Genomic DNA, 21,479 nt, shown 5'->3' with positions numbered 1-21,479 from the left:
TCATTCCTCCCTCCCCCCTCTCTCCCTCATTCCTCCCCTCCCTCATCCTCCCCTCCCCTCCCCTCCCTCCCTCCCCTCCCCTCCCCTCCCCTCCCCTCCTCTCCTCATTCCTCCCCTCCCCTCCCCTCCCTCATTCCTCCCCTCCCTCCAAATCCTCCCTCCCTCCCTCCATTCCTCCATTCCTCCCCCCCTCCCTCATTCCTCCCTCCTCCCTCCCTCCCTCCCTCCCTCCCCATTCCTCCCCTCCACCCCCCCCCTCCCTCCATTCCTCCCTCCCTCCATTCCTCCCACCCTCCCTCCCTCATTCCTCCCTCCCTCCCTCCCTCATTCTCCCTCCCTCCCTCCCTCCCTCATTCCTCCCTTCCTCCCTCCCTCATTCCTCCCTCATTCCTCCCTTCCCTCCCCTCCCTCATTCCTCCCCTCCCTCCTCCCTCCCTCCCTCCCTCATTCCTCCCCTCCTCCCTCCCTCCCTCATTCCTCTCCTCCCTCCCTCCCTCCCTCATTCCTCTCCTCCCTCCCTCCCTCATTCCTCCCGTCCCTCCCTCCCTCCCTCCCTCCCTCATTCCTCTCCTCCCTCCCTCCCTCCCTCCCTCATTCCTCTCCTCCCCTCCCCCCTCCCTCCCTCCCTCATTCCTCCCCTCCCCCTCCCTCCCTCATTCCTCCCCTCCCGAATTCCTCCCCTCCCTCCCTCCCTCATTCCTCCCCTCCCTCCCTCATTCCTCCCCTCCCTCCCTCATTCCTCCCCTCCCTACCCTCCCTCCCTCCCTCATTCCTTCCCTCCCTCCCCCCTCATTCCTCCCCTCCCTCCCCCCCTCATTCCTCCCCTCCCTCCCACCCTCATTCCTCCCCTCCCTCCCCCCCCATTCCTCCCTCCCTCCCCCCCATTCCTCCCCTCCCTCCCCCCCATTCCTCCCCGCCCTCCCCCCTCATTCCTCCCCTCCATCCCCCCTCCCTCCATTCCTCCCTCCCTCCTCCATTCCTCCCCCCTCCCTCCCTCCCTCCCTCATTCCTCCCCTCCCCACCCTCCCTCCCTCATTCCTCCCTTCCCACCCTCCCTCCCTCCCTTCCCCACCCTCCCTCCCTCCCTCATTCCTCCCTTCCCACCCTCCCTCCCTCCCTCCCTCCCTCATTCCTCCCTTCCCTCCCTCCCTCATTCCTCCCTTCCCTCCCTCCCTCATTTCTCCCTCATTCCTCCCCTCCCTCCCTGCTCCCCTCCCTCATTCCTCCCCTCCCGCCCTCTCCCTCCCTCCCTCCCTCCCCCCCGCCCTCATTCCTCCCCTCCCTCCCTCATTCCTCCCCTCCCTCCCTCCCTCATTCCTTCCCTCCCTCCCTCCCTCATTCCTCCCCTCCCTCCCTCATTCCTCCCCTCCCTCCCTCATTCCTCCCCTCCCCTCCACTCCCTCCCTTATTCCTCCACTCCCTCCCTCATTCCTCCCCTCCCTCCCTCCCTCCCTCATTCCTCCCCTCCCTCCCTCCCTCCCTCATTCCTCCCCTCCCTCCCTCCCTCCCTCCCTCCCTCCCTCATTCCTCCCTTCCCTCCCTCCCTCATTCCTCCCTTCCCTCCCTCCCTCATTCCTCCCTTCCCTCCCTCCCTCATTCCTCCCTTCCCTCCCTCCCTCATTCCTCCCTCATTCCTCCCCTCCCTCCCTCCCACCCACATTCCTCCCCTCCCTCCCTCCCTCATTCCTCCCCTCCCTCCCTCCATCCCTCATTCCTCCCCTCCCTCCCTCCCTCATTCCTCCCCCATTCCTCCCCTCCCTCCCTCCCCTCCCTCCCTCCCTCATTCCTCTCCTCCCTCCCTCCCTCCCTCATTCCTCTCCTCCCCTCCCCCCTCCCTCCCTCATTCCTCCCCTCCCCCCTCCCTCCCTAATTCCTCCCCTCCCTCCCTCCCTCATTCCTCCCCTCCCTCCCTCCCTCATTCCTCCCCTCCCTCCCTCCCTCATTCCTCCCCTCCCTCCCTCCCTCATTCCTCCCCTTCCTCCCCTCCCTCCCTCATTCCTCCCCTTCCTCCCCTCCCTCCCCTCCCTCCCTCATTCCTCCCTACCCTCCCTCCCTCCCTCATTCCTCCCCTCCCTCCCTCCCTCCCTCATTCCTCCCCTCCCTCCCTCATTCCTTCCTTCCCTCCCTCATTCCTTCCCTCCCTCCCTCCCCCCCTCATTCCTCCCCTCCCTCCCCCCCTCATTCCTCCCCTCCCTCCCCCCCCTCATTCCTCCCCTCCCTCCCCCCCTCATTCCTCCCCTCCCTCCCCCCCTCATTCCTCCCCTCCCTCCCCCCCTCATTCCTCCCCTCCCTCATTCCTCCCCTCCCTCCCTCCCTCATTCCTACCCTCCCTCCCTCCCTCATTCCTCCCCTCCCTCCCTCATTCCTCCCCTTCCTCCCCTCCCTCCCCTCCCTCCCTCATTCCTCCCTACCCTCCCTCCCTCCCTCCCTCCCTCATTCCTCCCCTCCCTCATTCCTCCCCTCCCTCGCTCCCTCATTCCTCCCCTCCCTCGCTCCCTCATTCCTCCCCTCCCTCGCTCCCTCATTCCTCCCCTCCCTCCCCCCCTCATTCCTCCGCTCCCTCCCCCCCATTCCTCCCCTCCATCCCTCCCTCCCTCCCTCCATTCCTCCCCCTCCCTCCCTCCTCTTCCTCCCCTCCCACCCTCCACCTCCCTCCCTCATCCTCCCCTCCCACCCTCCCTCCCTCCCCATCCTCCCTCCCACCCTCCCCCTCCCTCATCCTCCCTCCCCTCCCTCCTCCCTCCCCTTCCCTCCCTCCCTCATTCCTCCCTCATTCCTCCCCTCCCTCCCTCCCCCCCTCCCTCATTCCTCCCCTCCCTCCCTCATTCCTCCCCTCCCTCCCTCCCCCCTCCCTCATTCCTCCCCTCCCTCCCTCCCCCCCTCCCTCATTCCTCCCCTCCCTCCCCCCTCCCTCATTCCTCCCCTCCCTCATTCCTCCCCTCCCTCCCCTCCCCCCCTCCCTCATTCCTCTCCTCCCTCCCTCATTCCTCCCCTCCCTCCCTCATTCCTCTCCTCCCCTCCCTCCCTCCCTCCCTCCCTCCCTCATTCCTCCCCTCCCTCCCTCATTCCTCCCCTCCCTCCCTCATTCCTCCCCTCATTCCCTCCCTCATTCCTCCCCTCCCTCCCTCATTCCTCCCCTCCCTCCCTCCCTCCCTCATTCGTCCCCTCCCTCCCTCATTCCTCCCCTCCCTCCCTCCCTCCCTCCCTCATTCCTTCCCTCCCTCCCTCCCTCCCTCCCTCATTCCTTCCCTCCCTCCCTCCCTCATTACTCCCCTCCCTCCCTCCCTCATTCCTCCCCTCCCCTCCACTCCCTCCCTCATTCCTCCCCTCCCTCCTTCCCTCCCTCCCTCATTCCTTCCCCCACCACCCTCCCTCCCTCATTCCTCCCTCCCTCATTCCCCTTCCCTCCCTCCCTCATTCCTCCCTTCCCTCCCTCCCTCATTCCTCCCTCATTCCTCCCCTCCCTCCCTCCCTCTCTCATTCCTCCCCCCCTCCCTCCCTCCCTCCCTCCCTCATTCCTCCCCTCCCTCCCTCCCTCATTCCTCCCCCTCCCTCCCTCCCTCCCTCCTCCCCCCTCCCTCCCTCCCTCCCTCCCTCCCTCCCCCTCCCCCCTCCCTCCCTCATTCCTCCCCTCCCTCATTCCTCCCCTCCCTCCCTCCCTCCCTCCCTCATTCCTCCCCTCACCCCTCCCTCCCTCATTCCTCCCCTCCCTCATTCCTCCCCTCCCTCCCTCCCTCCCTAATTTCTCCCCTCCCCTCCCGCCCTCATTCCTCCCCTCCCACCCTCATTCCTCCCCTCCCTCCCTCATTCCTCCCCTTCCTTCCCTCCCTCCCCTCCCTCCCTCCCTCCCCCCCCATTCCTCCCTCCCTCCCCCCTCATTCCTCCCCTCCCTTCCCCCCTCATTCCTCCCCTCCCTCCCCCCCTCATTCCTCCCCTCCATCCCCCCCTCCCTCCATTCCTCCCTCCCTCCCTCCATTCCTCCCCTCCCTCCCTCATTCCTCCCCTCCCTCCCTCCCTCCCTCCCTCCCTCATTCCTCCCCTCCCTCCCTCCCTCCCTCATTCCTCCCCTCCCACCCTCCCTCCCTCCCTGCCTCCCTCATTCCTCCCTTCCCACCCTCCCTCCCTCCCTCCCTCATTCCTCCCCTCCCTCCCTCCCTCATTCCTCCCCTCCCTCCCTCCCTCATTCCTCCCCTCCCTCCTTCCCTCATTCCTCCCCTCCCTCCCTCCCTCATTCCTCCCCTCCCTCCCTCCCTCATTCCTCCCCTCCCTCCCTCCCTCCCCTTCCTCCCTCCCTCATTACTCCCCTCCCTCCCCTTCCCTCCCTCCCTTCCCTCCCCTTCCGTTCCCTCCCCTTCCCTCCCCTTCCCTCCCCTTCCCTCCCCTTCCCTCCCCTTCCCTTCCCTTCCCTTCCCTTCCCTTCCCTCCCCTTCCCTCCCCTTCCTCATTCCTCCCCTTCCTCATTCCTCCCCTTCCTCATTCCTCCCCTTCCTCATTCCTCCCCTTCCTCATTCCACCCCTTCCTCATTCCACCCCTCCCTCATTCCACCCCTCCCTCATTCCACCCCTCCCTCATTCCTCCCTCCCTCCCTCCCTCCCTCCATTCTTCCATTCCTCCCCTCCCTCCCTCCCTCCCTCCCTCATTCCTCCCCTCCCTCCCTCCCTCATTCCTCCCTTCCCTCCCTCCCTCATTCCTCCCTTCCCTCCCTCCCTCCCTCATTCCTCCCTCCCACTCTCCCTCATCCTCCCCTCCCCCTCCCTCATTCCTCCCCCCCTCCCTCCCTCCCCTCCCTCCTTCCCTCCCTCCCTCCCTCCTTCCTCCCCTCCCTCCCTCCTCCCCTCCCTCCCTCCCCCTCCCTCCTCCCTCCCTCTCCCTCCCTCCCTCCTCCCTCCCTCCCTCTCCTCCCTCTCCCTCCCTCTCTCCCTCCCTCTCTCCCTCCCTCCCTCCCTCCCTCCCTCCCCTCCCCTCCCTCCCTCCCTCCTCCCCTCCTCCTTCCTCCTCCCTCCCTCCTCCCTCCCTCCCTCCCTCCCTCCCTCCATCCCTCCCTCCCTCCCTCCCTCTCTCATTCCTCCCCTCCCTCTCTCATTCCTCCCCCTCCCCTCTCTCATTCCTCCCCCCCTCTCTCATTCCACCCCTCCCTCATTCCTCCTCCCCTCCCTCATTCCTCCTCCCCTCCCTCATTCCTCCTCCCCTCCTCATTCCTCCTCCCCTCCCTCATTCCCTTCCTCCCTCATTCCTCCCTCCCTCATTCCTCCCTCTTCCCTCCCTCATTCCTCCCTCTTCCCTCCCTCATTCCCTCTTCCCTCATCAGTCTAATCCACCACATCTTAACCCACTTTCCCTCCTTTCTTTCCTTAAGAGGTTAATCTCTTGTCCAGCTATGTAGCGCATACCCTAGGAACATAGAATCCCTGATCGAGGCCATTTGGCTCATATTGTCTTCACCAACTCCCTGAAGAGCATCCCAGCCAGACCCATCCCCACTCCATTCTCCCTGCTCCATTCCGCACAAATGGGTCACATTCAACTCAAACAACTGTCCTTCTCACTCTTGCTTTGCAATGCCGTCCTGGGTCAGTGAAAGCTCTTTTGCTTCTGAAGTTTATGGGTGCAGAATCCCACTCTGTTAAATTTTTGGCTGACACTCCCACTGGAGTGCCAACTGCTGGAAGTTGTCTTTTGGCTGAGATATTGAACAAATGGATGTGAGAGATTTTGGTGCACTTTCAGAATGCGGGCAAGGAGTTCTACCAGGTAAAAACAATGACTGCAGATGCTGGAAAGCAAATACTGGATTAGTGGTGCTGGAAGAGCACAGCAGTTCAGGCAGCATCCAACGACCCCCGAAATCGACGTTTCGGGCAAAAGCCCTTCATCAGGAAGATTCCTGATGAAGGGCTTTTGCCCGAAATGTCGATTTCGCTATTCGTTGGATGCTGCCTGAACTGCTGTGCTCTTCCAGCACCACTAATCCAGTATAAGGAGTTCTACCTGTCCAGTATTTAGCCCTCAGTCAATGTCACAAAAACAACTTCCATGCTGATTGTCACTTTGCTGTTTGAGTGTTTGCTGTGCACAACCTGGCTGCCACATTCAGCAATTACTTTGGGACCTCCCAAGGTTGTGAAAAATGTTTTGTTAATACATGTCTTTCTTTGCTCTGTCTTTTTTTGAGTTGGGGTTGTGTTGTTACATTACCTGGTGTGATTCTTTATATTTTGCTCAGACAGATTCTCCATAGCCATCCAATTTATGGAGAAATGCACACCGGTAGAGAGTACAAATACTTATAGAGCCACACTCTATGCAACAAAGATTGACAACAGACAAGTTTTGCAGAGGATCATGTGTTACTCAGCAGGGTTGCTTATCTTTATGCAGTTAATCTCTGTGCAGTTATTCAGCACAGAGCATTAGCATGTAATTTCAGATTATCTGGTTTGACCAGCCTAACTAACTAACCATTGTCATTTAGATTCAATTGGTGAGAATCTAATCATCCTAGTATTTGATCTCTACAAATCTGATTATCTGCTGTCAAAGATCTCACAAATGATTCAGTGTTTGCTCTTTGGTCATTGGTAGTCTTTTACAATCATTCAATTTACCTTGTTCAGGTGCTGCAATATCATGTTCCACTCAATTTTAAATTCCCACGACTGGAATTACATGAGTTGTAAGTTTTCACACTGAACATAGAACATAGAACATATAACAATACAGCACAGAATAGGCCCTTCGGCCCACGATGTTGTGCCGAACTTCTAACCTAGATTAAGCACCCATCCATGTACCTATCCAAATGCCGCTTAAAGGTCGCCAATGATTCTGACTCTACCACTCCCACAGGCAGCGCATTCCATGCCCCCACCACTCTCTGGGTAAAGAACCCACCCCTGACATCTCCCCTATACCTTCCACCCTTCACCTTAAATTTATGTCCCCTTGTAACACTCTGTTGTACCCGGGGAAAAAGTTTCTGACTGTCTACTCTATCTATTCCTCTGATCATCTTATAAACCTCTATCAAGTCACTCCTCATCCTTCGCCGTTCCAACGAGAAAAGGCCGAGAACTCTCAACCTATCCTCGTACGACCTATTCTCCATTCCAGGCAACATCCTGGTAAATCTTCTCTGCACCCTCTCCAAAGCTTCCACATCTTTCCTAAAGTGAGGCGACCAGAACTGCACACAGTACTCCAACTGTGGCCTAACCAAAGTCCTGTACAGCTGCAACATCACTTCACGACTCTTGAATTCAATTCCTCTGCTAATGAACGATAATACTCCATAGGCCTTCTTACAAACTCTATCCACCTGAGTGGCAACCTTCAAAGATCTATGTACATAGACCCCAAGATCCCTCTGTTCCTCCACCTGACTAAGAACCCTACCATTAACCCTGTATTCTGCATTCTTATTTGTTCTTCCAAAATGGACAACCTCACACTTGGCAGGGTTGAACTCCATCTGCCACTCCTCAGCCCAGCTCTGCATCATATCTAAGTCCCTCTGCAGCCAACAACAGCCCTCCTCACTGTCCACAACTCCACCTATCTTCGTATCATCTGCAAATTTACTGACCCACCCTTCGACTCCCTCATCTAAGTCATTAATAAAAATTACAAACAGCAGAGGACCCAGAACTGAACCCTGCGGAACTCCACTTGTAACTGGGCTCCAGGCTGAATATTTACCATCTACCACCACTCTCTGACTTCGACCGGTTAGCCAGTTTTCTATCCAATTGGCCAAATTTCCCTCTATCCCATGCCTCCTGACTTTCCGCATAAGCCTACCATGGGGAACCTTATCAAATGCCTTACTAAAATCCATGTACACTACATCCACTGCTCTATCCTCATCCACATGCTTGGTCACCTCCTCGAAGAATTCAATAAGACTTGTAAGGCAAGACCTACCCTTCACAAATCCGTGCTGGCTGTCCCTAATCAAGCAGTGTCTTTCCAGATACTCATAAATCCTATCCCTCAATACCCTTTCCATTACTTTGCCTCCCTCTCAAAACTCGCTAATCCTGTTAGATAGAGGATCCTAGCTTTCTATCTTTGTGTTGATTATTCTAAAAGGTCAAAATCCAACAATCACCTAAATGAAGGTGAAAGGAAGGATTGCAGATGCTGGAGATTAGAGTCAACAGCATGGTACTGCAAAAGCACAGCAGGTCAGACAGCATCGATGGACCAGGAAAATCAACGTTTCGGGCAAAAGTTCACAGAATATCCTAATGAATACAGGGCATCCCTGAACCAGAGGATTTATTGTTCTGCACATAAACTCTCTGTATGTAGTAGGAGGTGTGCCTCTCATTTTAAGCGTAGACTTCTAATTTTGTTTGGAGACTGTGCAGCTTTGGATATGGCGAAGCAATGGCCTAGTGGTATTATTGCTGGACAGTTAACGAGAGACTGGGGACCTGCGTTTGACACCTGCCATGGAAGGTGATGGAATTTGAATTCAATAAACATCTGGAATTAAGAGTCTAATGATGAGCAAGAATTCATTTTTGGGAAAAATACCCATCTGGTTCACTAATGTCCTTCAGGACAAGGAAATCTGTCAACCTTACTTAGTTTGGCCTATATGTGACTGCAGACCTGCAGCATTGGAGTTGACTCTTTGCTGGCTTCTGGCATTAGGGACTTAATTAGGGATGGACAATAAATGCCAACAGTCTTATTCAGTGAATTAATAAAAAAAGTCTTCACTGTATTGGCCACCTGAAAGTTTAATTTTTAATTGTTTTAAACTTTTTTTAGATTTTGCCTTTTCTCTTAGTTTATGCAGTTTAAGATTAAATCCTTGTTCCATTTTTTTTCTTCCATATTTTTTCGATACATTCATTCTTAATAACATTTAGTTCCCTGACACAGGTTAGAAATCAATCTCCAGTGTGGTTTTTTTCTGGGTTATCAATAGGTGAATGTTAAAGTTTGACCTGGTTGCAAACTGCAGGAATCTAGTGCTCAGTTTTCTGACATGCAAAAGGAGCTATCACCAGGGGGATAAGGTTCTATTAATAGACACTCTTGAATCACTCTGTTCAGAGAGATGTTATTACACATGTCTGGAGAAGATGGGAACAGAACCTGGGCAGCCTAGTTCAGAGGCAGGTATGCTACCACTGAATTGTAAGAGCCCCCAAGGTTTTATTAATAGCCTAACCAAAAGCAGATGTTTATACTAAGCGGATAATTAACTCAAAAGTGACAGTTAGCAATATGATTGAATATTGGAAGAAGATGGACAGGTTGAATGACCTACACCTATTGATTTATTCCTATTTTCCTCAAATATGTTTGGGTCTGGTAAAGCTATATTACATTAACTTCACCTTTTTATCCTCCTACTTATAGCTGGCATCTGTCCAGTTTATCTGGAACGATAGGTCTAATTGAGTTACATGCTGAACAATTGTAAAATAAGCTATTTCAACATTACTTTTCATTTACTGCAAAGAATGTCATAATGACATTAATAGTGTTCTTGTGCATCATAACAGCACTTGCATGTGATGCTATGTAGTTCTTGTTCTGAGAATCATAGAATCCCTACTATATGGAAACAGACCCTTCAGCCCAATAAGTCCACATCAATCCTCCAAAAAGTAACCCACCCAGACCCATTCCCCTACCCTACATTTTACCCCTGACTAATGCACCTAATCTGCACACCCCTGAACACTATGGGCAATTATGCCTGGCCAATTTATCTAACATGCACATCTTTGGACTATTGGAGGAAACTGGAGCACCAAAAGGAAACCCACGCAGACACGGGGAGAATGTATAAACTCCACACAGACAGTCACCTGAGGCTAGAATCGAATGTGGGTCCCTGGTGCTGTGAGGCAGCAGTGCTAACCACTGAGCCACCGTAACTTCTTGAAGTATAATCAAGTTTTCCAAATACCTGTTTATGAATGTGCCACTTAGAACATAGAACATTACAGCGCAGTACAGGCCCTTCAGCCCTCGATGTTGCGCCGCCCTGTCATACTAATCTGAAGCCCATCCCACCTACACTATTCCATCTACGTCCATTTGCCTGTCCAATGACGACTTAAATGCACTTAAACTTGGCGAATCTACTACCATTGTAGGCAAAGCATTCCATACCCTTACTACCCTCTGAGTAAAGAAACTACCTCTGACATCTGTCTTATACCTGTCTCCCCTCACTTTAAAGTTGTGTGTCCCCGAATGTTTGCCATTCCCATTCTTGGAAAAAGGCTCTCCCTGTCCACCCTATCTAACCCTCTGATTATCTTGTATGTCTCTATTAAGTCACCTCTCACCCTACTTCCCTCTAATGAGAACAGTCTCAAGGCCCTCAGCCTTTCCTCGTAAGACATTCCGTCTATACCAGGCAACATCCAAGTAAATCTCCTCTGCACCCTTTCCAAAGCTTCCACATCCTTCTTGTAATGCGGTGACTAGAACTGTACACAATACTCCAAGTGTGGCTGTACCAGAGCTTTGTACAGCTGCAGCATAACCTCCTGGTTCCGGAACTCAATCCCTCTATTAATAAAGGCCAAAACACTGTCTGCCTTCTTAACAACCCTGTCAATCTGGGTAGCAACTTTCAGGGATCTGTGTACATGGACACCAAGATCTCTCTGCTCATCTGCACTCCCAAGAATTTTACCATTAGCCCAGTACTTTGCATTCCAATTACTCCGTCCAAAGTGTATCACCTCACGCTTGTCCACATTAAACTCCATTTGCCACCTCTCAGCCCAGCTCTGCATCCTATCTATGTCTCTCTGCAACCTACTACATCCTTCGTCACCATCCACAACTCCACCGACCTTAGTGTCTTCCGCAAATTTACTAACCCACCCTTCTAAGCCCTCATCCAGGTCATTTATAAAAATGACGAACAGCAGTGGACCCAACACCGACCCTTGTGGTACGCCGCTAGTAACTGGACACCAAGGTGAATGTGTTCCATCAACTATAACCCTCTGTTTTCTTTTAGCAAGCCAATTACTGATCCAAACTGCTATGTCTCCCACAATCCCATTCCTCCGCATTTTGTATAATAGCCTACTGTGGGGAACCTTATCGAACACCTTGCTGAAATCCATATACACCACATCAACCAGTTTACTCTCATCCACCTGTTTGGTCACTTTGTCAAAAAAGTCACTAAGATTCGTTAGGCACGACTTACCCTTCACAAAACCGTGCTGACTGTCCCTGATCAGATGATTCTTTTCTAGATGGTTATAAATCCTATCTCTTATAACCTTTTCCAACACTTTACCAACAACTGAAGTGAGACTCACTGGTCTGTAATTACCAGGGTTGTCTCTACTACCCTTTTTGAACAAGGGAACCACATTTGCTATCCTCCAGCCCTCAGGCACTATTCCTGTGGACAATGATGATTTGAAGATCAATGCCAAAGGCTCGGCAATCTCTTCCCTTGCTTCCCAGAGGATCCTAGGATAGATCCCTAGGATAGGCCCAGGAGACTTGTCTATTTTCACACTCTGCAGTATTTCTAATACGTCTTCCTTGTGAACCTCGATCTCTCCTAGTCTAGATGCGAGTGTCTCTGTATCTTCCTCGCCAACATTTTCATTTTCTATAGTGAACACTGTCGAAAAATATTTATTTAGTGTTTCCCCTATCTCCTCTGACTCCACACACAACTTCCCACTATTATCCTTGATTGGCCCTAATTTAACTCTCGTCATTCTTTTATTCCTGACATATCTATGGAAAGCCTTAGGGTTAACCCTGATCCTAACCGCCAACAACTTCTCATGTCTCCTCCTGGCTCTTCTGAGCTCTCTTTTTAGGTCTTTCCTGACTTCCTTGTAACCCTGAAGCGCCCTAACTGAGTTTTCACATTTTGTCCTAACATAAGCCTTCTTCTTCTTGACTAGGGCTTCCACTTCCTTAGTAAACCATGGCTCACGTGTTTTGTATCTTCCTCCCTGCCTGACAGGTACATACTTATCTAGGACACACAGGAGCTTTTCCCTGAATAAGCTCCACATTTTTATTGTGCTCATCCCCTGCAGTTTCCTTCCCCATTCTATGCGCTTCCTAAATCTTTCCTAATTGCATCGTAGTTTCCCTTCCCCCAGCTGTAACTCTTGCTCGGTGGAGTACACCTATCCCTTTCCATCACTAAAGTAAACCTGACAGAATTGTGATCGCTGTCGCCAAAGTGCTCACCTACTTCCAAATCTAACACCTGGCCGGGCTCATTACTCAGTACCAAATCTAAAGTGGCTTCGCCCCTTGTTGGCCTGTCTACATACTGTGTCAGGAAGCCCTCCTGCGCACACTGGACAAAAACTGACCCATCTATAGTACTCGTACTGTAGTTATCTCAGTCAATATTTGGATAGTTGAAGTCCCCCATGACAACTACCATACCTCTCTCACTCCTATCGAGAATCATCTTTGCTATCCTTTCCTCTACATCTCTGGGACTATTTGGAGGCCTATAGAAAACGCCCAGCATGGTGACTTGTCCTTTCCTGTTTCTAACCTCAGCCGATACTACCTCAGTTAACGAGTCCCCAAACATCCTTTCTACAACTGTAATATTGTCCCTGATTAATTTACAATAACTTGTGGACAAGCTTCCTTGAACGTTGAGTTGACAAATGCATTGCCTGGTGTGCGATATTGTGTCATTGAGAGCAGAGAAGAAAGCCGTACCATTCTCGGCAGGAGTTGGGCATGTAACAGCTGTTGTTATAATGCTGGATTATCAATGCCTGCATGGTTCTTTTCCTCTTTTATACACAGAATTGTACATGAAAGCACTTCTTTCTTCCACCTGTGTTACTTTGTACCTTTTTGCGTCACCATGAAATCAGCTATGTTTCCAATGAGTTATCAATTTACATGCCAAGCCTGTCAGGGGCTGTGCAATAACACCAAAGGTGAGCAATCTCAGCATGTTAAGTTGTGAACATTAATTCAAAATCCTGGTGCTTCTTGGCTAGCTATGATGGCCACAGATAATTAGCCTAATAATGCAGGTTGTCCATCATGCAGCAATCTCTTCCCTTGCTTCCCACAGTAACCTTTGGTATATCCCGTCTGACCCAGGATCTATGATCAGAGGATGGTGTAGCTGGTGAATAAGCAGATACAACGTGCAGAGAGTCTGTGAGGAAGGATAGACAGTTGATAGGGCAAAGTTGCAGTCAGTGTGATGGGTTGAGGTATGTCTATTTTAACGCTTGAAATTTGACAATGAAAATTTGCTAGGATGGAACAATAAACCAGAATAAACTGTTCAGCTGAAAGAGGGAAAAAAATCAGGAAACCCAACGGCTTCCCCTGAGGGATGTATGCCTTCATAAAAAGTGAACATTATGTTCCTTTTAAACATTTCTGTAAATATGTTTTATGACAATTATTCTCCTCTTCCAATAAATGTACAACATGCTATCTCTTAGTTTTTCAAAATTACATATAAATTGATTTTTAAAATTGTTACCAAGTTTAATTTTGCTCACGTAAAGTGCGAGGTCTTTACATATTTTCACATTGAATCCTGTGCTTATGAAAATATAATAATGTGATATAATAAATACCAAATATTTTTCCCTGTCATGTTCTGTGAGTATGAATCCCATTGCAACTAATTTCAACCATTTGTCAATCATTAAGTTTTTGCAATGAGGTGATAAAATATTTCAAATCCTATTCTGCTAATTTTCTATTATGAAGGACAGTGGTCACCTAGTTTATCCACTCAGCTGTTTAAAGATGGCTGTCCATTTTCAATAAAGACTGAAATAACTTCTTAAGAAGGATCACCAGACCTGAAACATTAACTCTGATTTCTCTTCACTGCTGGACCTGCTGAGCTTTTCCAGCAATTTCAGTTTTTGTTTCTGTCCTCTTTAACCTTGTTTTTGGACATCTTTTGTTGAAACCCTCAAGATGACTTATAGTTGTTGTTCTTTGTTGCCTGTAAATTTGTCCGTTCCGATGCTGTCCTGATGAGGCTCCCATTTCCCCCAGTTTAAATTCATCTAAAGTTCTGTTTCCATAGCCTAACCTGTGCCAAGTCCCATTCACCTATCACCCCAGTACCCTTTGACCTTCACTGGTTCCCAAACCAGTAAATTCTCAAAATTAAAACTTATATTCTTGTTTTTGAAGCCTTTCTTTGTCTTGTCACCAGCCTTACAACTCTTCAAGATTTCTGTCCATCTGCAATTCTAGCCTCTTTCATGTCAAAAGCTCCTTTGTTCACCTAACAACTCGGAGAAAGTGAGGACTGCAGATGCTGGAGTTCAGAGCTTAAAAATGTGTTGCTGGAAAAGCGCAGCAGGTCAGGCAGCATCAAAGGAACAGGAGAATTGATGTTTCGGGCATAAGCCCTTCTTCGGGAATGAAGAGGGTGTGCCAAGCAGGCTAAGATAAAAGGTAGGGAGGAGGGACTTGGGGGAGGGGCGTTGGGAATACGATAGGTGGAAGGAGGTTAAGGTGAGGGTGATAGGCCGGAGAAGGGGTGGGGCGGAGAGGTCGGGAAGAAGATTGCAGGCCTCTCTGCCCCCACCCCCCCCTCCAGCCTATCACCCTCACCTTAACCTCCTTCCACCTATCGTATTCCCAACGCTCCTCCCCCAAGTCCCTCCTCCCTACCTTTTATCTTAGCCTGCTTGGCACACCCTCCTCATTCTGAAGAAGGGCTTTTGCCTGAAACGTCGATTCTCCTGTTCCTTTGATGTCACCTAACAACTCCTAAAGCAAAAGGAAGAAAGGGAAGGAAGTTGATTAAAACCTGAAATAAAAACAGAAAATGCTGAAATCACTCAGCAGGTCAAACAGCCTCAGTGGAGACAAACCGAAAGGTCACCCAGAGTCAAAAAGTGTGGTACTGGAAAAGCGCAGCCTGTCAGGCAGCATCCGAGGAACTGGAGAGTTGACGCTTTGAGCACAAGGTCTTCATCAGGATTCCTGATGAAGAGCTTATGCTCGAAGCGTTGACTCTCCCGCACTTAAGATGCTGCCTGCCTGGCTGTGCTTTTCCAGCAGAACACCTTTTGACTCTGATTTCCAGCATCTGCAGTCCTCACTTTCTTCTTGAAAGGTCACCCAGCTGAAATGTGGGCTGCATCTTACTTTATTTTGGTTAAGGGCGAGTTATGTTGGATATTTTAGAGGGACTCCCACCAGATTTCTTGCTGTGTCTTTCCAAACACACCTCATTAATGACCTATTTCACTCTCATTGCATCCCTCCTGTCTTGCCATATGCTGCTCCTGGAACACCCTCTTTAACCCATTCAGAAAAGACTAGCATCCTTATGCCTGTGTCATTGTGCACTTAGATGAGCACTGTCAATCTGGAGCTGCCATGCACAGTTCCTGGCATTTGTCCTGTACGTGGCAGACAGAGGGAAATTAGTGCCCTGCTTTACAGTCAGTGATGGGGTGGTGCAAGCCCAGGACGTTCTTATTCCTCAGGACCATAAGTGGAGACTCTAACACCAGGCCATATTAGCTTGGTCTGAGAATGCCACTCATGTCAGTGCGGTTTCAGCCATCTGGAGGAAAGCACAACACTGTGCAAAGAAGGTCAATGCCCCTTGCCACTCCACCAGCATAAATACTGTCATCTTCCCTTTGATACCTCACACTCACTCTGTCTCTGCTACTGCACCCACCTCCTACCTCCCAGCAAGACTCATGCTGTAGCACTCTCACTATTGATTGCAAAATCTTCCTTCACTCACTGTCAGCCATTCCAACACCTGGCATCTCTAACCCTGTTTGCCCTATTTGTTGTCACTAGTTCAGGATCTGATCTGCACCAAAACCAAAAATCTTTGCCACCACTTTCATCTTCTTTAATACCTGCCTTTCTCTCATTCCAGAAAGAAAACAGCCCAGTAGGGCAGAAGACACAGGAGGGTAGCTGTCTGTCTGACATTCAGTTCTTCATCCCTTATGTGGAGAACATCTTCATTCTGAATGTCCTGAATGCCTGACTGACCGTGTCCAAGTCCCTGTCCTGGTGTAGGATACTGCCCTTGACTTACCCTTGAGCAAGGTGGCTCAGTGGTTAGCACTGCTGCCTCACAGCGCCAGGTACCAGGGTTCAATTTCAGTCTCGGGCACCTGGAGTTTGCACATTCTCCCCATGCCTGCGTGGGTTTCTTCCGGATGCTTCGGTTTCCTCCCACAGTCCAATGATGTGCAGGTTAGGTGAATTGGCCATGCTAAATTGTCTATAGTTTTCATGGATGTGCAGGTTAGGTGCATTAGTCAGGGGTAAATGTAGAGTAATAGGGGAGGGGAATGGGTCTGTGTGGGTTACTTTTTGGAGGGTTGGTGTGGACTTGTTGGGCCAAAGGGCCTGTTTCCATACTGTACGGATTCTTGTTTTTCTTCTTTTACTGTCCTGCTGAACAAGTTCTATCTCCCTTGACTGACAACCATGACAAGCTTCCTGGCTTTATGTCTGTGCTGCATAGCAAAGCATGATAGAAGTAATAGGAGCCTGGTATCTCTGACTGAGAGGGTAAAGCAAGGCAGGAATGCTGTGAGCTCATGTAGTGAGTGAGCACTAAGAAAGTAAACATAGAGCTCAGAGATAAAACAAAGAATTGCAGATAATGGAGATCTGAAACAAAAACAGAAATTGCTGAAGAAACTCAGCATGTCTGGTAGCAACTGTGAGGAGAAAGCAGAGTTAATGTTTCAAGGCCAGTGACCCTTCTGAACTCATGGTGAAGAGTCACTGGACTCAAAATGTTAACTCTGCTTTTTTCTTATAATTGCTGCTGAAGCCCAGCTCTGCTGAGTCCAGAGATGCAGCCTGGTCCAGTCCATGAGCGAGCTGCATGTCCCTGACCCAAGGTACCCTGACTGCAATGGTAGTTATTGGTGTAGCCCAAGGTGCAACATTGATATGCAGAAGCGTCCTGTAAGTGGATCAGAGATGTGTCATGAGGGTTCTTCGGGTCTGGCATATTTCACATTCCTATGTCGATGGACACAGGTTACATGTGACCTGTGCCCTGAGATGTTGATGCTTGTGGACCACCTTTGGAGGGAGTGGTAAGCTCTGACATTCTTGACATTTAGCTTGTTTGGCACATTTGGTAAGATGCAAAGCTGACTATTAATGAGGTGGGTTGTGCCATTAATAAGGTGTTTAACAAACAGTGATTCTTTAAACTGGCAACTCACTGCCATCTCATGTGAAACATGCCTCACTGCTCAGCAAATACATAAAAATGCAATGAGATGCTCCTGATATTGAGATGGACCATGTTGGACTTCTTGTCTGATTCTGTCCCCAGTCTTGCCATAACCCACGGCAATCAGGCCCACAAAAGACTTCACCATCATACTGTCTTTCTCTGCAAGTGCTGCCCGATATTTCCAGCATTTTCTGTTTTTACAACTAAGATCCCCTTTGGTATGTTTGTGTCAAATTGTATTTATAGAGTCATACAGCATGGAAACAGATCCTTTGGTCGAACTCGTTCATGCCTACCACAATTCCCAAACTAAACTATTTCCATTTACCTGAGTTTTACCAATAGCCCTCTAAACCTTTCTTATTCATGTACCTGTCCAAATGTCTTTTAAATGTTGTAGTTATACCTGCATCTACCACTTCCTCTGGCAGTTCTTTCCACAAACCAGCCACCCTCTATGTGAAAAAGTTACTCCCCAGTTCCCTTTTAAATCTTTTGCCTCTCACCTTAAAATTATGCCCTCTAGGTTTGAATTTCCCTACCCCAGGAAACAAACCTTTGGTATTTGCCTTATCTATGTCCCTTGTGATTTTATAAAACTCTGTAAGGTCACCTCCTAAACTCCAGTGAAAAAAGTTCCAACCTACAACCTATCTCGCCTCTCCTTCCAACTCAAACCCTCCAGTCCTGCTAACATCCTTGTAAATATTTTCAGCATCCTTTCCAATTTAACAACATCCTTCCTGTAGTGGGGTGACGAGAATTATAGACAGTACTTCGAAACACAGTGGTCTGAGCAATGAAGCTAAGTGTGACAAATGCCTTCTTTACCACAACTTTAAAAGAAATATATATCTGAACCCTAGATCCCTCTGTTTGACATCACTCCCCGGGGCCCTACCATAACTGTGTAAGACCTATCCTTGTTCATCTCAACAAAATGCAGCACCTTGCATTTATCCAGATTAAAGTCCACCTGCCACTTCATGGCTCATTGGCCCAATTGATCAAGATTCCTTCATAATCTTAGACAACCTTCTTCATTGTCCACTATGCCACCAATTTTAGTGTCAACCACAAACTGACTAACCACGTTTCTTATATTCTCATCCAAATCATTAAATAAATGACAAGTAATGATGGACCTAGCACTGATACCTGCAGAACACCCTGATCACAGTCCCCCAGCTCGAAAAAAAACAACCCTCTACTCGCCTTTTGTCTCCTACCATCAAGCAAATTTTGTATCCAGTTGGCAAGCTCTCTCTGAATCCCATGCGATCTAATTTTACTAACTAGACTACCATATAGAACTTTGTCAAAGGCTTTACGAAAGTCCATGTAGACAACGTCTACCACTTTGCCCTCATCATTCTTCTTGGTTACATCAAAAAACTCAATCAACTTTGTGAGACATGATTTCCCACACATGAAACCATGCTAACTATCCAAATCAGTTGGTGCTTCTCCAAATGCCTGTAAATTCTATCTCTCAGAATCCCCTCTAACAGCTTACCCATGACTGACGTCGGACTCACTGGTCAAGAGTTCCCAGGCTTTTCCTTGCACTTTTTCTTTAATAAAGGCACAACATTAGCCACCTTCCAGTCCTCTGGAACCTCATCCATGGCTGTAGATGACACAATAATGCTTCTAAGTGTGCTTTGTGACATTTTACAAGTTGTGGCTGAATAGGACATTGGTTAGGCCACTTTTGGAATATTGCGTGCAATCTGGTCTTGCTTCCTATGGAAGGATGTTGTGAAACTTGAAAGTGTTCAGAAAAGATTTACAAGGATGTTGTCAGGGTTGGAGGATTTGAGCTGTAGGGAGAGATTGAATAGGCTGGGGCTGCTTTCCCTGGGGCATCGGAGGCTGAGGGGTGACCTTATAGAGGTTTATAAAACCATGAGGGGGATGGATAGGATAAGTAGACAAAGTCTTTTCCCTGAGGTGGGGGAAGTCCAGAACTAAAGGGCATAGGTTTAGGGTGAGAGGGGCAAGATATAAAAGAGACCTAAGACCAACTCTTTCATGCAGAGGGTGTATGGAATGAGCTGCTAGAGGAAGTGGTGGAGGCTGGTACAATTGCAACATTTAAGAGACATTTGGATGGGTATATGAATAGGAAGGGTTTGGAGGGATATGGGCCAAGTGCTGGCAGGTGGGACTAGATTGGGTTGGGATATCTGGTTGGCATGGGTAAGTTGGACTGAAGGGTCTGTTTCCATGCTGTACATCTCTATGACTCTAATGAAATATCTCAATGTAATTTGTTGTTTGCGTAAGTGGCAATCTGAGTACACTCCGTGCTATCAGTCTTTCATTTACAAGTGCTAGGAAAAGGGATAGACATATATTTGAAAATGTGTTTACTCAATACCTGTGAACAAAAGTAAAACAAAGCAATATTTTTGATGACCTTTATTTATACTGTTGGTCTAGAGGTTATCCATACTTTGTACAATGGAACCTTTCACCCATGAGTATTCAGTTCACGAGCAATCTCCGAAGGAAAGTTTTGAAACAAAGAATATAAATACATTCCAAGAGATGCCTTGATTTGCTGCTGACTGGAGAAGGGATTAAAATGGCAGATAATTTCTTGACTCTTTTTAAGACATTTGTGTATTGTGATTAATTTATTACCCCCCTTCTGTCCTCGTTATCTTTTACAGGATAAATCAGATAAAGGAATCATGGAGGACCATGCCTTTGAGGCACTTGAACGGGACTTCCAAGAAGTCCTTTCTGAACTTATGGGAGAAAAGGGACTTGACAAATTCCGCATTGAGTATGAAAAGCTGCACCGCGCCCTCAGAAAATCCCATGAAAATGAGAAGCGCCTAATGGCAAAATGCAAGGACCTCAATGCCGAGATTGTGGCAAATTCAACAAAGGTGACAACTGCACTGAAGCTGTCACAAGATGACCAGTCAACTATAGATTCCCTAAAGCAGGTGAGGTTTGTGACATCTATTTGTTTGGGCTGCACTGATTTGCTTGTGAAATGCAGAGCATAATTTCAAAATTTGGACATAGATTGACAGGTGCACAAACAAGCTCGGTTACATTATATTTCAAAGATGATGCTTCAATGGGGTAATAGAATATTCAAAACATCTGGAATTTAAAATACATATTTATCATCATTATTCCTGCTGGTTCCACCTCATGCACACTAAAGTTTTTATCATCCTACCAGACCTGAAGGCTGCTCTCTCACTAGGTGCAGGGAGAGGCTGAGAAGGAGAGTCAATCATGATGACCTCAATCTGTGCAGGAATTGAACCTGCACTGTTGGTATTTTTCTCTGCATTTTTCTGTCGCTGTAACACTGTAATCTGCATTCTATTCTATTACCCTGATGTACTCATGTAAGATATGATTGTCTGGTTAGCAAAACAGTACTTTTCACTGTATCTGTGACAATAATAAATCGAATCATCAAATAATTTTTTGTTCCATGTGTCCTCTACTTGTAGGAACTTGTTCAGCTGTCTTTAAATGGTTTCAGAAACCCACATACATTGGACACGTTTTAGTAGTTTTCCCAGCTTAATGACACTCTCTCAAAATCAATGCTTCCTCACATCTAACAAAATTACTCTGTATTTCATACTCATTACTGTTGGGTCACATATTACTTACTGCTCAGAAAATCTACCCACCAGAGTGAGATCTATTTGCTCCATCATTTTAACATCTTTAACCATGTTTATTGATATAAATGTTATGATCCCAACTGATGGTAATACTGGGAAAAAGTGAGGACTGCAGATACTGGAAACCAGAGTTTAGATTAGAGTGGTGCTGGAAAAGCACAGCAGGTCAGGCAGCATCCGAGGAGCAGGAAAATCGATGAAGGGCAAAAGCCCTTCATCAGGAATCAGTGCTTTTCCAGCACTCTGGTAATACTAGACAAATCAGATGCCAGATTGAAACCTAACTTTTTTTGTTTGTTTTTAATTAATGTGTGATCACTTAGTGAAACAAGTCATGTGAGGTTGCAGGGTTTCTTTAACAACAGAACAGAAATTTATTGCACAAAAGATAAAAACAAATAAAGTATAAGTTATGAAGATCTAGAACACATTTAGAAAAATCTTAAAATGTGTGTGACATGGTTGCTCAGTGGTGAGCACCGCTGCCTCACAGCTCGAGGGATATGGGTTTGATTCCAGCCTCGGGGCGACTGTCTGTGTGGGGTTTGTGTATTCTCCCCATGTTTGCATGGGTTTTCTCCGCATACTCTGGTTT

The 21,479-nt window shown here is 48.8% G+C and overlaps 1 protein-coding gene across 1 annotated transcript in view; it reads left to right on the top strand.

Moving 5' to 3' along the window:
* Window positions 1-21,479, top strand: part of cfap58 (cilia and flagella associated protein 58) — a 220,726-nt gene that overhangs the window by 400 nt on the left and 198,847 nt on the right. Inside the window, exon 2 of the mRNA XM_072557067.1 lies at window positions 19,898-20,179. Within this exon, the coding sequence (XP_072413168.1) occupies window positions 19,898-20,179 (282 nt within the window). The remainder of the gene's footprint in view (window positions 1-19,897; window positions 20,180-21,479) is intronic.

This window comes from Chiloscyllium punctatum, chromosome 38 (assembly GCF_047496795.1).
Source record: "Chiloscyllium punctatum isolate Juve2018m chromosome 38, sChiPun1.3, whole genome shotgun sequence".
Classification (NCBI taxonomy): domain Eukaryota; kingdom Metazoa; phylum Chordata; class Chondrichthyes; order Orectolobiformes; family Hemiscylliidae; genus Chiloscyllium; species Chiloscyllium punctatum.
This window is presented reverse-complemented; position numbering and strand designations above follow the sequence as displayed.